Here is a 20,157-nt window from a genome sequence, read left to right as displayed (position 1 = left end):
CCTCGAGATGGCGTTTGCGCCAAATCCATATTTGCTGTAGGTCTACCTGCGTGCAATGAGAACAGGCCTTCTGTGAGTCCATGGTTTGCATGGATCTATTTCAGCAGGTTGTGAAACCTACGGAAGGCGGCGGCATGTACCTACGCAGTTTTTGCTCCGCCTATTCCGTCCCATTGTTGATTCGTTAGGTTCGTTTCCCACCTCAGGTTACTAGTAAACTGAGGGGTCAGTTGCGCGTTCGAGCCGCCCAGTTGTGCAGTGGTGGAGGTATCTGCCCATTAGGACGATGTAAATAAATGTTAAGAATGACAGTTCTGTCAATGAGCCGGCGAACATGACGCCCACCTCAGTTGCATGTTCCCATGGAGTATTCATACTGAACAATTAAGGTAGGCAATACTTTTTTAATGCACTTGTTATAGGCTAGCATCTGCGTCGGAGTTGTCGGAGTTTCGTTCGACAACCGTGTGACAACCTTTTACCCTCAAAATATATGTCACAGTCATCAATGAGGTCATATTTTGTATAAGCTAGGCTATTGATTGTTGGAGACAAACACTACACAAGTGTGCTGTTTTCTGAAAAGACAAAAAAGTAACCTAGAAACATACTACCTAAAGCACCTGATCACTATTCTTATAGGCTAAATGGATGGAACAGTCCGTCTTAGAATTCAACTTTATTGTGCTCCATACATACATTTGTACATACACAACCTTTGCCCATCAGTTATTTTTTGATGGCGTAAATGCAAGCGTCAATCTTTAAGACCTCTGTTGCACCTCTGAACAAAGGCAAATTTCAGTAACCCCACCACCCCTAGTCCAAGCAATTAGAAGAAAGAAAAACTGTAATTAAACAATTATTTTCTGCCAGATACCATAAACATGAAGAATTAATTTGCGTTATGCAGCTCTTGACGTTATGTTTAATTTATATAGTAGATGGAAAGACTCCACTATCAGTTTGTAGGGGAAACCTGACACTACCCATTGTGGTTAGTCTGAAACTCTATAGTTCATGCATAGCTTACACTGTCACTTTGCACCCAGTCAAACATGGTGTATATTTTTCATTATTTCAGACCAGATACCTAGTCTACTAATGCAATGCAGCTTGAGTCTCCACAAGCCACAAAATGGCTGAGAATGATTTGTGTGTAGGTATTAGGTGTACCTTAATGTGGAGGTATGTTTGCATCAGTAAATCTACAAAGTGTACTTCTATCATTCCAAGATCCTGGCCTGCAACTCTGCATTATGAAAGATTTCAACATGCCAACTGAAACTCCAGTGCACTGGCAGCTTAAGCAGCACGCACTCATGGCGACACTGTCACATGGCAAATATAATGATGAGAAACAGACCCTTTGTCTTTTAGTCCTGGTTTACTGTTGCGGTGTAGTACAGTAGGCCTTATCAAACAACTTCTAATTATGTTATTATATTAGTGTGTCTATAGTAGGCCTAGCCCAGGCCTATAATGCCTACCTTTTTTGTAACAAATTAATCAGTACCTGACACATGCTTACATTCTCAAGGAGCAGATTGCCCTATATACAGTATTTTCTTTCTCTGTGAAGTTGTTTACAACTTGGTTCCAAATGTATGCATTGGTGTTTGGCTATTGACTACGTGGCTTTTCTGGATGTTTCTAGCGATGTAAAAAATTTCAGTGATCTGAGGCGGTTTATGAATTTCCCCGTGTATCTATGATCTTGCCATATTCCACTAATGAGCATACATTTTAAGCAGCTTGTTTTGCAATGGAATGTGAATCATGCAGGATGCTGATTGGCTCTGAGCTGAACGGTGAGGTGTGTGTGTGTGTGTGTGTGTCTGTGTGTGTGTGTGTGTGTGTGTGTGTTGGTTTAGTATGAGGAGGGGGTTGGGGAAACTGTACATGGACAGGACAATTCAGAAAGTGAGGCTCTCTTAGGGAGACTGAAAATGCCTTAAATTCCATGCTCGCTCAGTTGAATCCACTGTGGGTTGCTAGGTAATACTCATCATATGCTGCTGTCAACTTGTCCCCATCTGACTTTAGATGGTATGTTGAAAAGAAATATGCTGCCAGTAGGCAGTAAAAAAATAGGCCCATGTGTTTGTGGAAAGGGTAATTCTCCCAGACAACCTGAGGCCAACCCTGTCAGTCAAGGGACTTTTTATGTGGACAAAGGTCTTCAGCAGAAGTAAAGGTAGTACATTACATTACATTACATTTAGCAGACACTTCTTGACCGAAGTGACTTACATATGTCAGCTATATTACAAGGGATCACATTGTCCCCGGAGCAACTTGGGGTTAAGTGCCTTGCTCAAGGGCACAACGCCCTGTACATATTTCTCCAGTTCCCAACTTGAGAAATAGCAAAAGCACTTTCATATGTAGATTTAGACTGATATCAAGAGTTAAAGCAAATATCAGTTGACATATAATTTTTGTTTAATCTTCTGATTGCAGAATTAGAGACAGTGTTGTGGGCTATACGATTGTTAGTCACAGCCTATGTTGTCAAATCACATCAGACACAATCCCAAATACAACAAGTTAGGTTTAATGAGAATGGAAGACATTTAACTTAATTGCAATTGTGAGAAAACCATAAGAGTGATTGCTGCTAAAATAGCATCAGTGCAGTGTTGGGTTTCCTACTCCACTTAGTCACTGACTATCACTGTACAGTGGATTGAAATGTAGAACAAAATTGTCTTGTTTCTACACACACACACACACACGCACACACACACACACACCATCTTTCTCTCTCACACACACTCTCGCAGACACAGACCCACACATTCTCTCTCACAAACACACAGTCTCAAGAATCCCAGAACTTCTATCCTGATACTACCTGGAACATCTCCTTCACTTCTACTCTACTGAACTACTGTTTGTTCAGAGGGCCATAGAATGAGAGGTGCAGTGTGAGTACAGTAATCCCACTCTTCCTGTCCATGCCAAGGGCTCCAGTTTCATACACACTTCCTGCTTATGCCAAGGTACTCCAGTTTCATACACACTGATGAGAAAGTGTGTCTGACGACCTGTCACCTGGACTAAAGGTTCCTGAGAATCGAGTATTGAGGCATCAGGTGAGGTCATATAAAGCGTCATTTACAGTGCAGCCTCTCAAATGGCCTTTGAAATTGTCATATAACTCAACATAATAATTCTCCGTTGTAATGTTTGTTACAGTGGCAGGGCATAGCGACATAACATGAACTTTGGTCTTTTGTTGTTTTTCTCTTTTCTTTAAGGCTTTTGTTTTCATAATTGCACTGAATAGTTGCCTGTAGTTCAGCTTCACCTGTTACTCTCCCTGTCTCTCTTTGTGTCTCTTCGTCTCCTTTCATCAACACGCTTGCTTTTAATCTCATGTTGTCTTGCCTTTCATCCCTGGTTTTGTGTGGATTCCAGGTTACAAAGTTCAGGGTGTGTTGGTCTGCAGCAGTCTGTAAGGGCTGATGCCTAATCTCTCCCTGAGGTTTTCACTTGTTCTCTGAGAAGGAGCAGGTTTAAAGCAAGAGTTGATGGCTTTTGCATACTGCCGACTGTAAACGTATGAAGTCACATTGATTGATCATGGGCTGTGTCTACAAATCATCTCTGAGCTACAGCAGTCATGATGAATGTTAAGGAGCAGGATGATATTGAACAGCCACGCTCCTCTGACTTTCTGACTTTCATCGGACAACAAGGCTACAACGCATCCCTGTGCGTCATCTCAGAGCGGATGAGACAAGGTCTGTTTCTAACAGCATATTTTTGCAAGTCAAATATCAAAGAGGGTTAAACAAATTTCTGCTCATGTAATTTCTCTCTCTCTCCTTCTATCACACCCACCCACCCACCCACACACACACACAGAACTTCTTATTTGTTCTTATTTGCCTGATGAAGATCTGTTGAGATCGAAACGTTGCCTTTTTAGAATAAATTAAGTATTTCTTGGAGCCCATATACAGTGTGCAGACCATCTTCTCTCTCTCTGACACGTTTTGTCTGGCATCTGTAAAAACATATAGGATGTGCGCACCCTTTCCCACAAATACATATATTCAAGTTGAGTCATTTCTTTTGATTCTTGTGATTTGATACACTTGGCGTGGCCGCAACACTTTTACCCACCCAGCGTGACCTGATTACTATAGAGGTCATTAGTATGTCGACTGAGAACAAATATTGAGCAATGCTCCATTTGGTTGGTGCTGGTGGGGTGAAGTAATGTTCTCACCTTCTTTGTAAAAAGAAAAGTAGACCAAGGGTCTTGCTCTGTTTCACACGGCAAACAATAGGCAACAGGCAAATTCTCAGCACGTGTCTGTGGTCTATGGCCACTAACCCAAGGATTAGTCAGACTCTTCCTTCAGGGTCCTTATTCCCAGTCATCAGAGTGACTAAAGAATATGTGTTTAATTACTAAACTAAACATCACAACTAAGCTATTCACACCTGGGAAGGTGTTAATGTTAACACATGTCAGTGTTAAAGCAATGGAATGGGTATCACCTGCGCTCTAGAAACTCGGTGCTCACGGAGCAGAAACGGAGAGTTAGCAGCAGGCCCTGGGCCATTTCAAATGGCTGAACCCTGGACCGGAGCATACAAATAGCTTTTTGAGACTTTAATCAATGTAAATGACTAACGTTTCGACACACAGCGCCTTCCTCAGAGTCAGACTGTTAGTGTTAATTTTTCTTGTTACCTGAATCATTAACACATTCAAATCCGAACAGATCAGGACATCTATATCAAAGTAGTTTTAATAAAAGGCTAAACCCACGTATGTTTGCTGTGATTGCTGATTGTGTAGCTGTTGTATTGTTTTGCTAACACTGTGAAAATGACAGCGGGATTTTTAGTTTCCCAGTTATCAGCATCTACACAATAAGCTCAAGCTGGAATGTGTTGTTTTTTTTTCAAGGAGGGTGTTTGGTTGTTGGTCGGTTGGTAACTTGATCGTGGACTCCTTAAAATGCCATCTGCGTGGGAGTAATATAACACCTACTGAGATGGAATTACCTGGGCTGTTCAGGTAGCATTCTTCAGGGCCACATGCAGTTGAATAGAAACCTGTGGACTAGGACTGCCATAATAGTCCGCCTTCAGGATATGAGGCTAACTGTAATGGTTTGCCATTTTCTCAGTATCCACTGTGCATTCTCACATGATGAGGAAACACTAGTGCAACTTCAGGTGTTAAACCCTTCAACAATGATATTTTTTATTTGAAAAATTTATACGTATGTTATAGAGACAGATTGGAATAAGTAGATGTAACATTCCTATTTGTTGTCATCATTTTATCAAATAGTCAAATATTAATAGTGTGCAAGAGCATGTAAGTTAAGCTAATATTTGCATTTCTTTTGGGATCAGATGGCAAGAACAACACAGTGTGTGCCAGTTTTATTTGCTTTGCCCAAAACAACTTATGATGCACTCTCTTAAACTAAAAAAAAGTCAGTTCATAATATCATGGCCAAAAATAACACTTTAAGATAAATAGAGGCTTCATGTACATTTCTCCCTTCCCTCTCTTGGTATGCAACTAATAAGTGTTTAATTTGATAATAACCTCCACTGGGAAGAGAAGAAAGTGTTTACGTATCTGCTCCAGTGGGTGTGAAGTTCAGCTGCCTTCCACCCATTTTTACACGTGAATATGTGTTTGTGACCACACCACCACGCCAAAGACAGTTTCACTCAACACTTACACTTCTGAAAGGGCTACTGTGCTGGTATAGAAGCTGTCTGAAAAGGAGAGCCTAGTGAGGAATAGTCTGGATTTAAAAGAGAATCAGTTTGTCAAAGGTTTCTGGGTAATGAAGCAAGTTCTAGAATACACAAAAGAAGAACATGTGTTGGTTGTACTTTTCCACCCCAGGGACAAATACTCTCATGCTCCTGTTTTACTGTAAGCCAGTAAGGAAATTTAGTACAGGCAGTTTAGGAAGTTGTTGGCCAAGTAATTTAAGGAAGTTGTAAAGAAGCATTTTTGGGAAATCATTGAAATCATCGTTTGCTGATGACACATACATCTAAGCATTCTCACAAGTCTGGAGATGCTGGTATAAAAAATCAAAACAATAACAGGAAAGGATCTGTCACCTATTCATCAAACATCTATCCTTATAGTCTCACACATTTTGTATCACATTTTGTATCTGTAGCTAGCATGACGACGATCAAAATACAGACAGCATAATAGCCCTGATAGATATACTTAAGATGATGATGCATGAGGAATCTTTGTAAAAAATGTTCCTGGGCAATGATCAAGTGTTGTTCTGGGGTCCCATTGATATTGGGCAACAATAGTTTTTTTTTTTTCTTTTTTTTTTATCTGGATGATTTAATCATCGATAAGCAAATTTTCACGATCATCCAATAAGAACACATGGAACTGGTCATGCGGTTGCCAAACAACATTGTTAGAAAAGTTGACCATCTCAAGTTATCATCACCTTACATCATGGCTCGATAATTAAACAAAGCTTTAATGGTTAGTTACACATGAGTGACTACTCTGCAGTGTGTATAGATTAACCTAGCTCTGGGAGTGAGCTCTGCTGAATGCTTGGCCTCTCTGTCCTGATGTGTTGTTTTGTTTTGCTGCAGTAAAGCACCTTTTCCTAAAGCACCAGCCTCCAGGGATTGTGCTGGCCATTTCACCACGGCAACGGAATCCTGACCCAGTACAAGCGTTGCCTCATACCAGATTTCATATCCGACTTATCCTCTCAAAAAGCTCTCTCTCTCTCTCTCTCTCTCTCTCTCTGTGTTCCCCCTTCATCCATCTTTTCCCCTTTAGCTCTCTCTCTCTCTCTCATTTGTTCAATGTGTGTTTGGAGTCGAGAGGAAGTGAAGGTGTGTATTTGAACGGATGTTTAGTTGTGGACTGGTCAGATTTATCCCTTTGTGATGTTTATGAAGCTGTAGGTAGGAGTAGGTGTTTACTTGAAGTTGGAAGGTAAACACAGTTTGAATTGTTTGAAACTAAACTAGGCCTGATTCACACCTTACAGCTGTCAAACTGAAACTGACAGGGAAAACATGTTCTGAGAAACAGGTATACAAAGCTGATGTGTGCTGTGCTCAGGGACTATTTATCCTGATGATGTTTCCTGAAGTGATGTCAAAGATGTTTGTGCACTGTGCAGACCCATGGTGTCCTTTTCAATGGCTTTTGTCTTCGTTGTTAGCTCTCAAACAGCTCTAACGAAAACAGCAGTCTGTGAGGCAGTTTTAACAGCCAATAAGGTGCACAGCCAATAAGGTGTATCAATAAAAACCCCTCTTGAGTTGTTTGCCAGGCGTTGTCCTTTGTCTCTATGCCGATAGGTTGGTGGGTTGGGCAGGTCACAGAGTTGATCCACAGAAAATGCATTGCAACTCCACAAAGCTTACAGAGGACAACAAAAAAGTCATAAATACCTACCATGAACCGAAACCAGAGTGGACTTTGAAGGATAGAGAGGAAATATTCATTCAAGTCATGGAATACCCCAACAGCTTTCTCCCCCACTGCTCTGACCAAGGAGGAGGAGGAAATCATATAGCCACTGAAACCACATGAGCCAGGCCATGCACCTACCATCCGTTACTCAGAAGGATACACAAGTCATTTTATCTAGAGTATACAACAGCATAAATTGACATTGTGGATTGTGTCTTTTTCATGGGTTGTTAACAGTAAAGGCAAATCGTTATCTCCCTTTAGTAAAGTTAAGGAGGTGTTGGGGGCTTTTCTAATGTGTGAAGTCCATGGGAGTGCCCTGGTCATCCTCCCCATTCTACCCCCACCCCTGTTGCCTCCCTCCACCCCCCCTTGCCCCAGCAGCTTGGCTGCGTTCCATGAGCAGAGGACCCTGGCAATGAATGGCGCCCCGGCCCTGTCTTTCTTTGAAGCTGGCCTGGAATGTGAGGCCTTTTCTCTCTCTCTCTCTCTCTCTCTCCCACACACACACACAAACTCTCTCTCTCTCACTCACTCTCTTTCTCTTGTTCAGACGCCATTATCAACAGTGAAATATTCCCTCTGCGTGTCCCTATTGTGTTCTGGCGAGGAGGGAGACGTCACTGGGCTGTGTAACTGGAGGTCGCGCGTTGGTTTGCTCACTCACTGATCGTCCAGTGCAGAGGGAATCGGGTAAACAGGAGGAGGCTCGCATTGTCCTTCTGTCTCTCTCTCTCTCTCTCACGCAGTCGCCGGCAGCGCTAGGCTGTGCTTCAGCAGGCCTCCATTTCAATAAAGTCTCCCTAAATCTTCCGCCTCAGTCTGTAATAATTTCATCACAGTGAGGGACAGCAAATGGAGTGGCGCTTACTGACTGGACTTTACTTTCATTACAGTTAAGAGTCCCTCTCAGCTTGTGGTAAGAACCCCCTCGGGGTACTTTGGCTTTTCTTGTTCACTGTAATAGATGCTGTTGTTCTTAATGTAGTGTGTGGCATTGCTCCTGCAGGCCTCTGTGTGTGCTACTCTGAGTTTGTCGCTCGAAGACGGTCCAATTACTTCCACTTGAGCCCCACCATTTGTGTGTGTGTGTGTGTGTGTGTGTCTTTGTGCGCCCTCTGTTCTGTGTCACCCTTCTACACATGACCGTCCGTGTGTCCTCTTTGGACGTGCAAGAAACTTTTTTTTTTGAAAGGGGAGGGAAGCTTTTCTGAAATGTTTGGTTTGGATTAGTTGGACTTTGTTGTTTCTCAGATTGCCGAGGGAAAACACTTGTTAATCTTTAATATAGGCATTCCATCTATGGTCTAACTGTGGCAGTTAGTGTTATGTGACATGGTGAAGCTTCTCTGAAGTAGATGTGTATTACTGTAATACTAGCGTATATTATCCTCAATTGCAAAACATACATCATATTATGCATATTATAATGTGTATAATTCATATGATCAAAACATTGAAGTATACATTCATCTTCCACTCTTTATAACTGTGAGAATACACTTTTGCACCCTAAGCCCAGTGCTAACAGGTCAGGATTACACCGCTTTACAGTGCTTACTATGTGGGGGGTTTAGGTGTACAATTGTACAATGCCATAATAAAGTCCATCAGTAGATGCTGATAATTCACTGTCTGCCATCTGCAGTCATTATAGGGATACTGTGTGTGTGTGTGTGTGTGTGTGTGTGTGTGTGTGTGTGTGTGTGTGTGTGTGTGTGTGTGTGTGTGTGTGTGTGGCCATCAGTCTTGTGAATAGAATATGCGTTGCCCTCAGACAGAGGCTAATCCATTAAGCATGATCACATGATTAATCCCAAAATATTTCTCCCATGTCGACAAGGAATTCCACACATTTTTGATCACCCTGACATGGACCTCAAAGACATTGAGTCTTATGTTTAATAAAAAAAAAAGTTTTAAAAAATAATTTACAAGGCCACTCATCATTCATCTACTAAAGAAACATTTGTAATCAAAACAAGACGTTTAGTGTTCATTTGTCCAATGACAGACATTTGACAGATGTTGGATGGTCAGAGAGGGTGGCATGAAAACATTCATTTAATTCATAAATCCCCAATTCATGGATTTTTCTCCTGATTCCACCTTTATCCAAATCAAACAAATTTTCTGTCCCCAGGCTCGACACTTAAGACTTTAAGTCATTCTGACAGGGAGCTGCATGGCACAAGTCGACAAATTGGGTCTTTTAAATTCCAAGCAAATTGAGCATGAGCTAAAATAAGATTTACATTCTAATTATTAGAGGAAGAGAAGGGCATTTATGTGTACTTGACTGTACCAAGCCCTGTGCTATGCAAGAATTTTCTGTTGAGTTTGTTTTAATTGAGAAAAAAATATCATATTGCACCAATGCGTTTGATAATCCAAATATCCTGAGCACCAACAGAATCAGTGTTCCGTTGAATGCTTAAAATTCCACCAAAGAAATTGCTCCAGACTGGATTTGATCTTTTTTGGCTAATGGGGTTGTTCGTTATGGTTGCGGCAGACATGCATGGTTGGGAATCTAACACAAACACAGTTATCTGTTATTGTTAGTTAACACATATCCTGTGTCGCGAGAGTGGGGGAACACCTAATGTGGACAGTATGCATTACTGGTGTAAGTAGTATCAACCAAGGCGTTGCCTCACCACCAGCACACATAGCCTGACCATTCAGTCTACTGTACTCAAGGAGATCCTATGGTTTGGTGCATTATTTATCCACGGCAAAGCCAAGCCTCAAATAACCATTAGTCAGTGCAGCACTACTTGAATAGTCAGTTTGAATAGATAATGAAGAGTCAGTTTGGGACTGGACTGACTGCATATCAGACAAAGCCCCTGCTTATGGGTGTGTTTTGGCGCTGGTACCTGGCCAGAGGGGAGGAGTGTGCTGTGGAGTGTGAGGAGTGTTTGTGTGGAATAAGGGTGAGACCGAGAGGAAGTTTCCGGCCATGCATAACAATGCGGTCGACTAGGAGATGAGATGAGGGCTATAGTGGAGCCGTGCTGACGGGAATTAGAAAAAGAAAGACCATTATTTTCTTTTCTTATTTGTTGTGTGTGTGTTTGTGTAGCCATGTACCATCTGCCTAGTACCTAGGTGAGGAGATCAGGGCTATGGTGACAGGAATTAGAAAAAGAATGACCAGTATTATTTTTTCTTTTTTATTTGTTGTTGCGTGTGTGTGTGTTTGTTTGTTTTTGTTTGCGTAGCCATGTGCCATCTTAGCTTGCAGCTGACTTATGAGATCGTTGACAATGTTCTCCTTTTCTTTCTCATCTACAGGTCCAGGAAAAGAAAGAAAATGACCCAACTGTTACGTCAGCTGATTAAGTCAACTTCCTTCCGATAATCTCTCTTGTCCGGCAGGTTCACACAAGTCCATGTTTGTTCTTCCTGCGGGCCCCACATGGATTCGTTCAGCTTCCCCCTTGAGAGGATGAGCAACCTGGACATGCACCCCCTGAGTTTCCCCATCAGTAGGTTAGCCCCTGCAAAGTCCTCCAGTAGCATCGACCAGTACACCCACCACCACGGCAAGGGCGACTCTGCCTACAGCTCGTTCTCTGGTGGCTCCAACGCGCCCGATCTCTCCTCTCCCTTCTTCCCCGACGACTTTCATGCCCACGGCCTTCATTATGCAGACTTTAAGTACATGAACTCCGCATTTAACTTGGCCGGAGAGTCCGAGCCCAAAAGCATGGACCAGCTGTACCGCTCCATGGAAGCCTTCACGACGCAGTGCAACCAGGAAGATGCCACCCACTGCAGCAATGGCAATCAGCAATGTAGCAAAAAACAAATGTCCCCCACGATGTCTCTTCCACCCCCACCTCCACCACCGCCTCCTCCACCTACTCGGCTTGAAAGCCTGGTCACCATCAGGAATATGGAGAACCTTCTATCACGACAAGTCCCCGAAGGGCAAATAGCTGACAGGTCGCACCAGAGGGCCTATACATCGCCAGCACCACCACCGCCACCACCGTTTTTTCCCAGCATTCCTGGCTCAGGCCCTGACTCAGCATATTCCTTCCCGGTCCCCCAGACTATCCAGGGTGATCCAGTGAACCGAGACGCCTCTGGTCAGCAGAAGTCAGCAAACACCTTAAGCCGATTGGCCCAGAAGTACCCGAGCCCGGCAGTGGAGCATGACAGCCAACCGGCTGGTCAGCAGGGTCACGTCGCCCAAGGAGACGCACAGTGCAAGAGGGCACACTCTGCCCACGCCGCCCTGCCTCCTGTGCCCATACGGCCAGCCGACTCCTGGCAGCAGCCTCCTCATCCTTCTCCTCCGAGTGCGATCAACGGGAGCATCCAGCACAAGGGGCACTTCTACTTTGTGACCGGCGTTTGCAAGACGGAAGGACCACCCGGAACCAAGCCAGTGGCTCACATGTCAGATAACTCTGGTGTTGATTCACGTAAGCCTGTGGAGAAAGAGAGATTCCATGTTCCAGATGGTGGTATGCAAAGATCCACCAATCATAGACGTAACAGTTACGACACACTAAGTGAAAGGGAGCATTTCCCCCGTGCCCAGGAGCTGAGTGTGAGGAAGCAAGATGCCGATGGGTACTTGGATAATGCTCTTCTCGGTAGCAAACAGGCGCCACACATTTCTGATGCCCAAGAGCCAGGGCAGAGACTCTTAGGCAGGGAGATCACAGGCAGACATCACAGTTCTGCCCATCCAATCTTCTACTGTGGCCCTGAGGAAAGTGTTCCACACGTGCAGCCAAGTGTCCCACAACCAACTCCTATCCCGCCTCCTGTGGCAGAGCCGTCCATTCACACAGAGAAGCAAGAGGAGCAAGCGAGGAAGGTCAGGAAGCAGCCTTTAGATGTGGTGCCCCGTGAGAAAATAAGCAAGGAAAATACCCCTCTGCTCTACCACCTCACAGGGGCCAACAGAATGGCACTCATGAACAAGTTCAAAAACGATTCTGACTCCGGAATGAGCTGTAGGAATCCACAACAGCCAGAGAAAGAGCGAGCCAACTCGAAAGAAGTAAAAGGCACAAGCATCTTCAGTGACCAGTGTGAAGACTCTAAAATGAAGACACCTGTGGACAAAAATCTGGACAACTTGTCTTATCCCACGCTGGACGATTCCTTTAAGAAATACTACAAAGAGAAGCTAAAGGACGTCCAGTCCAGAGTGCTCAGGGAGACTTCTTTCAAAAGGAGGGACCTGCAGCCTCACAAGACTAAACAGAAGCGTGAGCAACAGCAGCCTGTCCTCCAGGTATTCACTTCCGCCCAGGACCCTCTGTACACAGTGGACAAGCCGAGTCGTCTGTGGTCACAGCACCAGTCACAGGTGTCCGATACCAAGAGTAGGAATGACAACCCCAGGGAGAAGACCTGGGAGCCAGCTGGAGGAGAGAGTGAAAAAACATTTGGGAAGGAGAAAGAAAGGAAGTCTGCCCAGGAGAATGAATTGCATAGTGTGGATATAAGGGTTGAGGAAACAAGGAAGGATGTAGGGGTTGAGGAATCGAAGAAGGATGTAAGGAGTGAGGAAACAAGGAAAGTCCCCAAAGTAGCCCAGCCACAAGTGGCGCGCATTGGAGGCCGAAAGCGGCTAACTCAGGAGCAGAAGAAGATGTGCTACTCCGAGCCGGAGAAACTTCACAAGTTGCTGGATGCGCCTACCCACAAGCCCTCGCACTCGCTGGGCAACGAGGCAGAGTGCCTACTCACGGACGATGACCTGGGAGACCAGGGTCTGGTGGCTGCCCGGAGGAAGCTGTTTGAGACACGGGGTCGCGCCTTGTCTGCATCCAGCCTGTCCAAGACCACCCTGAAGCACCTCCAGCACAAGGCCCTCGTGGCCTACATGGAGCGGAAGACAGGCCAGAAGGTGACTGAGCCCCAGCAGCCTTGTTCTCAAGTGACTAGCCAAAGGCACTCCACATCGGGCAGGACCTCCGACTGTGGCCCCAGGCTTCACCACGGCAATGGAGGCTCGAAGAAGAAACTCCACAGGCCCCTCTCTGCCGGGCGCATACTGGACTCTTCCTCTAGCTCCATCCGGTATGCCCAATTCGGTTCCACGTCTTCTGGTGAGCATTCCCGACAGTCTAGCTGGAAGGACGTGCCGTCGGCGTCTCCAAGTAAAGCCGCCTCCGTGGAGAGTCTGCTGGATCAACCAGAACTGTCCAGATTCTACCGCGCCCGCTCCAAGTCAACACCTCATGCCCTCCAGGTCTGTTTCAAAACATAGATACAAATGTAAAAAAATTCCCACTTGTGTGTGAGTATGAGTGTGTGCATATGTGTGAGGGAGAGAGAGAGACAATTAAACACACACACCAACTTGTCAGCAAGCTTTTCACAGCTTGATGCATGTTTCAGTAATTATGATATAATACATAGCATCCTGTTGCTTGATGAACATTTCAGTAGTTATGATATAATACATAGCATCCTGTTGTTACCAAACTGTTACTAAACTACTGTGTATGCAGAGTTTTACAAATGTGTTTTTTTCCCTCTCTTTTCTAGGATTCCATTAGCATCAGTGATGCTTCATCAACAGATTCATCAAGGTGAAGGCATATAATTTTACTTTTTATCATACTATTTAGTGGACATATCCACATTATGCTAACCAAAACCATAAAAATGACCACATGTATGCATTAACAACATAAACTATATGTGATTATTTTGTGATTATGATCATGAACAAAATAAACTATATGTAATTTACTGGTGATTATGTAGCCTTTATATCAAAGGGTTGTAATATTATAATGTTGATTTGGCTTATTTAATTTGCACAGCACTCTGAAAGGAGACGTGAACACAGTAGCGGGTGTCCCCCAGACTGCTGCTGTTGCTGCAGTGGTTCCCGAGGAACGTCGCCGGGTGATGGCCCCGCGAGGGAAGTCCATGGAGGAGCTGGGTGTGTCAAAGGTCATCAGGCCGGCGTGTCTGAGCCGGAGCTCAGAACAATTGGACCAGCTCTGCAGTGGCAGTGGCCGTATGCCTAGCTCAGCAAACCCCAGCTCTTACCAAAGCAGAGAGAAGAGGAGTGTAGCAGCGTCAGACAGGGTCCAGCTTGGTGAATGTACACAGAGGTGGACCGGGCACCAGGAGGGCTGGGCGGAAGCCATGCAGATGGACATTCAGCACAGCAGGGGTGATTCCACCTCCAGTGTTGGATCACTTCCTGTAGGCGCAGGGGCACAGCCTGACTTGGCACAGTCCTCTGGCCTGGTGTCGACAGGAACAGAGACAAAGCCCAGAGGGTACCCAGTGGAGGGCAAACCTCTGCCAAGGTACGCCAAAGAGTGCACGCAAGTAAAATAACCCAAGAAAAATGGGGTATATAATAAACTCAATTCACATTTTTGCATTTAAAACTACATATTATATGAGCCATAACATGTTATTTATGTAAGGACTAGAAATGAGTACTTGGGTTACTAAACATTTGCAGTATTTTGAAGCATTGTTTCACATTGTCATGCCCCCCCCCCCCCCCCAGTCTGTATCCGACAGAGGCTCCAGTGCCCCCTCGTATGAAGGAGTGGAGTGAGGTGAAGCAGCCAGACTCCTCTCATGAGGTGGCCCTTAGTCACGGTGTGACCACCGACCCTAGTTTGTGGCCTTCTCCACCGGGTGATGATGATGACGGAGAAGATGAATACAATGCCATGGGAATGGAGACAATGCACAATGTCCGGTTGTCACAGTCCGAGTCTCCCAGGGCAACTCCGGTCACTGAGGCCAATGCGAGTGTGGGGGAGAAACTAGAAAGGGAGAGGGGGGAAGAGAGGGAGGAAGAGAGCCAGCAGGAGCGAGAGATGAAAGACAGGGAACAGGAAGTCGCATCAGTGGGGGGAAATCGGACAGAAGAACCAGAGAGGAACGCCCCTCCACCACCACCACCACCACAGCAGCAGCAACAGCAGCAGAAGACACAGTGGGCGGCTCTAGTAGAGGAAGTGGCCTCCGCCGACCAATTTCTGGCAGTCTTACTGCGCCCTGTGGCCAATCGCAAGACAGCTCTGATGCTGATGGAGCAGCTGCTATCTGAAGACACCCTGCTGATGGAGGAGCATTACAAGAAGAAGCAAGAGGAAGGGAGGGCCTCTGGCCTGGAGGAGAAACAGCAGCAGGAGGAGGAGGAGGAGAAGAGGGCCCAGAGGTGAATGCCCACTTTGACACGCACACGTCACAGAGCACTTACATAACAATCACGCTCTGAGGCTTTTATGACATCTCACCATCTTTCCATATCTTATCCTGCAGCCGCCGTTGTTTAATCGAGTGCCACAGAAACGGGAATAATAGCTCCCACTGTGGTGTCATAAATCTCATCAGTCACTAGCCACGGTGGTGCTCCAAATGGCAGTGCAATGGTCATCTTTAAATTTGAAAATTTTAATTGTTTGCCGACACGTTCTTAATGATGAGATTGCAGTAGCCTATATTTCTCACAATCACTTATGCCATTAGGGTGAGGGCTGGAATTTATCCTGGTGTGTGTTTGTTAATAATCCTGTTTCCTCTCCTAAGGGCAAGTGCTGTTGAGGAGCAGCCTGGCCTCTCCCCCAGTCCCTCTGAAGAAGTGTGCTCTGAGCCTCAGCAAAACGGTGCTGCAAGTCTATCTGGTGCTGATGTGACTGAGAAAAAGGTACTTTTGGTCATCACGTGTTTCAATATTCTGTGTAAACTACACAATACATACTCACTTTTGGTTATACGCCAGTTGAAAATGTTACTCACCTGCTCTGTCTGTATGTGTGTGTGTGTGTGTGTGTGTGTGTGTGTGTACAGAGGCAGCTGCTGGCCTGTGTGGAGGAGCGTCTGAGTGCTCTGGGGGAGCAGCGCTGCGTCTTGCAGCAGGAGGAGGAGGAGAATGGGGCGCGCGGGGCGGCCATTACGGCCCTGGTGGCCGAGCGCTGCATCCCCGCCGAGCAGGAACGCTACTCACTCTTCATAGGTGACCTGGAGCGCGTGGTCAGCCTGCTGCTTTGCCTGTCTGCCCGACTGGCACGCGTGCAGAACGCCCTCAGCGCAGTCACCGAGCACACGGACGAAGAGGAGAAGGTGAGTGAGGAAAGCAACACAATGCATGCACAGAACAAAATAAATATTTGGTCAGACTAGCTTGTTTTTAAATACCATCAAATGCCACATACACTATACATACATTAAGACTTTTGAAAGGGGTGAATTGGAGAGAAAATACATTTGAAGTGCGTTCAATTTGAAATATTGTGTATGGTGTTATGCAAGTAGCCTACTCTTGAGTACATTTGTGATTAAGCTTATACAGTTCTGTTTGTATTTTTAAATAAAGTGTTTACCTATAACTTATTATAAAACTAAAGACAGCCACTGGTTAGCATGGCTAGTAACCTGCTGCCTCAGTTTTTTTTTTTAAGTTGCCTCTGTAATCAGCACTGTTTCTGTCAACAATGAGTCATCGAAACTACAGGCCAGTTTCGGTGGGTGTTTTCTTCATCACACTGCTCTCTAGTGGCAGAAATCTGAACTTCATTTTAATTGCCAAATTCCACAGATGACAGGTCAACCTTCTGGACTCACTTACTGTGTGGAATGCTTTGTTCATATCCGCAGTAAACAACAGTAATAATGATCCTAAACATCACTGCCACTATTGTCATAGGCTATATAAAGACTCTATTATCCAGCCTTTAATTTAGGCATAATGGCAGGGTAGGGGTATTCCCATGGGTGTCCTAAAACTACGAGACACAAAAAGTGTTTTTTGGCTATGTAGCCCTTGTGAGAAAAAAATGTACCATAGATTTGATAGGTCTCAATGTCCTTAGTACAAATGACTCCCATGGGTATCACCAGAATCTCCCTGCTGATGATGTATGTACTTAATCATTTCGAGGCTAAACCACTCTGCTCTCTTTCTCTTTTCTTCTTGTGCAGCAATCTCTGGACAACCGCCACCATCTCTTGTGCAAGCAGCGGGACGATGCCAAAGACTTGAAGGACAACCTGGACCGGCGCGAGCGTGTGGTCTCCACGTTCCTCTCCAAACACCTGACAGCTGCCGAGCTCCAGGACTACCGGCGCTTCGTCCAGACCAAGGCCTCGCTGCTGATCCGCCAGAAGGACCTGGAAGAGAGACAGCGTCTGGGAGAGGAGCAGAGGGACGCCCTGCTCAACAGCCTCCCTCCTTAGATGGGATGGGGGGGTCAGGGTGTGTGTGTGTGTGTGTGTGTGTGTGGGGGGGGGGGGGGGGGGGTGCTCACCTGCAATGTCGTCTCCCTTACCCCTACTGTCCCTGCATGCTTTATAGTGTGAAACTGTCGATAAACTTGCCTTATCGATGATAAACAATGAACATGCCTTATCGTGTGAAACTAGTCTATATACTGCAGCATGGCCCCTGTGCGCCTTCCTGTTTGTGGATGTACTGGAGTGTTGGACTTCTGTGTGGGAGGGGGGTGTCCTATTATTGCCTCATCTGAGTAGTTGCTGGTTCAGTTTGCATAACATTTCAGTGTGCACATTTTCAGAACAACGACAGCTTTAAGGCTTTAAGTGTAGTTTGGACGAGTTCTCCAGTAGTATTTTTGTAAATATTAATTTCAAAATGAAGTGAAGGCACTCTAAACAAAACCAAAAAAAGGAAGAATGATAAAAATGAAGAAAAAGCACTTTGATATTTACATGCACTCAAATACAAATGTCTTTCTGAGAAGTTTCCTCTCTACCTTTTAATCATTCAGTGCCTTTATTTATATTTCACGTTTTATGTTTTGAGTGGCTCTGGATGGATACTATGATCATAAAAGACGTGAATGTGGCACAATTCAATGGTCTTATAATGGTTTATTTACATTATTTTACCTTTAAATTAGTAAGTAAATATTTATCCTTTTATTTCAACAGTTGTCTTTATATTGTACTGTGCTCTCCAATCCCAGAAGGGCTTGATGCAACCACAGAAACGCCAGTTTCTTGAATGTTGAATGTCGTCTGATAACTGAATTGACGTTTCCAGGTATTTCTCACCCAAACCCTACTGACAGAGGTGTTTACAAGTCTCTGTTAACACATGTAGACTATTTATCCAGACATATGTAGTCATTTCTGACTTGGGACACTGGAATGTCCTCTGTGTGTCATTTATATGTCAAACTACCTTAATGTATGGATGACCTTTAACCTGATGAAAGGTTGGACTAATGTTGCTTTTGAAATAAGAATAGATATGTGCTTGAGACCTATTCAAAGCTCTTCACTGAATTCAGGTAAATGTTTTTTTTTTAAGATCTTGCTTCATTTGAAGGGATTCATACTGGGCTATCGCCACCCTTCCTTTATAATAATCAAATTTTAGATTATCATCAATTGCAGCCATCTCTACCCAACGCACGTGGTTAGTGTGTTGTCAGAGTTTGTCGTGTTGTTTTTAAGGCATTATGTACATGGTACATGAACTTATTCAGCTGAGCATTCTCTGCGGTGTCCCTTTTCTTTTTCACATGCCATATGTCACAAATGAGTTTTCTAAAATATCTAAGAAATATTTTCCATTCAAACATTTCTCCTGAGATTTATGCCCACTGGCATTTCAGTTGGATAAACATAATGGATGTTTGTGTTGGCCTTTGCTCAGAGCGCGACCTCAAAGGTTAAGTGACCCTATGTCTCAGAGGGGTTGTGTTTATACAGCCTCAAAGAATTGGAAAAAAAAAACAGCACTGCATTACATTACATTAACGCACAACCAACAAAAGATCACATTCTTGCTTTCAATAAGCGCACACTATTTCCTGTTATGCACATGTCTACATACATACACATGTTGTCCATTGATCCATTTCAGTTTAAGCTGCACTTCACAATAGGCGTTTCTTTGTTTTGTCAGCATTTCCAAGTGTGCAGGTTTTTTGTTATGGGTTTGGATTTGGACAGTGCTGTGGGCGAGATTGGATTATGTAATGAAACTCGTGGAAGTGGTTTGTCACATGGTCGTGTCCCTTTGTTTGTTAAAATATCACATCCATATCACTGTTTCTGGTGTTTGGAATTGACATAAACAAGTCTACAACATATCTTTTACCGTCCATTTGACTGGTCTGTGTATTTTTTTACTAGAAGACTAGTTTTTTTGAATGTTAATGATTTTCTTTTGTTTTTGTTTTAATGTGAATAAATTACACATTTCAGTTTTGTGTTCAATTTAAGACACAAGTTGCTTTAATTACATGTGTGCTGTGCCTTCTTAAATTAGGCAATGGTTGACCGTGCCTTATCTAATTCAGGACTGGCTATTCAGATCCTTGAATTACCTTGTTATCAATGTCCACACATTTTTTAGAAATGGATTTTGTGCAACTGCAATCAGATGCTTTTAATTTCCCTGTCATAATGATTGAGTATCAAAAAGAGAATGCTTGTGAAATAAATGGATTAATGTTTTCCCCAATGTTCTCTGCATGAAAACACCAGCAGAATGTCTGCAGGCCTGTTTGTGAACGTGTTTTTATGGTGACCTTGTGTCATTTGGGAGGGAACTCAGCAGGAAAGCAGAGGGTTGAAGGCCTACATTCAGATCTGTTGTTGACAGTGAATAATAACAGGAACATCATAAATTAAAACATGGAAGAAAAACAAGCTGAGACAATAAAATGACATGCAAAGCAGTTGGTTTAATGGTTCTTCAAGTT

The 20,157-nt window shown here is 44.2% G+C and overlaps 1 protein-coding gene across 4 annotated transcripts; it reads left to right on the top strand.

Annotated features, from left to right (window-relative positions):
- Positions 1 to 224: 224 nt before the first annotated feature.
- Positions 225 to 19,911, top strand: shroom1 (shroom family member 1). 4 transcript variants are annotated; one of them, XM_042091188.1, is made up of 8 exons: positions 225 to 389; positions 10,766 to 13,691; positions 13,991 to 14,034; positions 14,272 to 14,769; positions 14,979 to 15,641; positions 16,013 to 16,130; positions 16,274 to 16,546; positions 17,405 to 19,911. In XM_042091188.1, exons 2-8 carry the CDS (start codon positions 10,890 to 10,892, stop codon positions 17,657 to 17,659), a joined length of 4,653 nt encoding a protein of 1,550 aa, XP_041947122.1. In that variant the 5' UTR covers positions 225 to 389; positions 10,766 to 10,889; the 3' UTR covers positions 17,660 to 19,911. The 4 variants fall into 4 exon arrangements, with proteins under 4 accessions (XP_041947122.1, XP_041947123.1, XP_041947124.1 ...); XM_042091189.1 differs by lacking the exon at positions 225 to 389 and adding an exon at positions 2,368 to 3,749; XM_042091190.1 differs by lacking the exon at positions 225 to 389 and adding an exon at positions 8,055 to 8,384.
- Positions 19,912 to 20,157: the final 246 nt, after the last annotated feature.

The sequence above is a fragment of the Alosa sapidissima genome, chromosome 5 (assembly GCF_018492685.1).
Source record: "Alosa sapidissima isolate fAloSap1 chromosome 5, fAloSap1.pri, whole genome shotgun sequence".
NCBI classification, from domain to species: domain Eukaryota; kingdom Metazoa; phylum Chordata; class Actinopteri; order Clupeiformes; family Clupeidae; genus Alosa; species Alosa sapidissima.
Note: the sequence above shows the minus strand (reverse complement) of the source record. Positions and strands in the feature narration are given on the sequence as shown.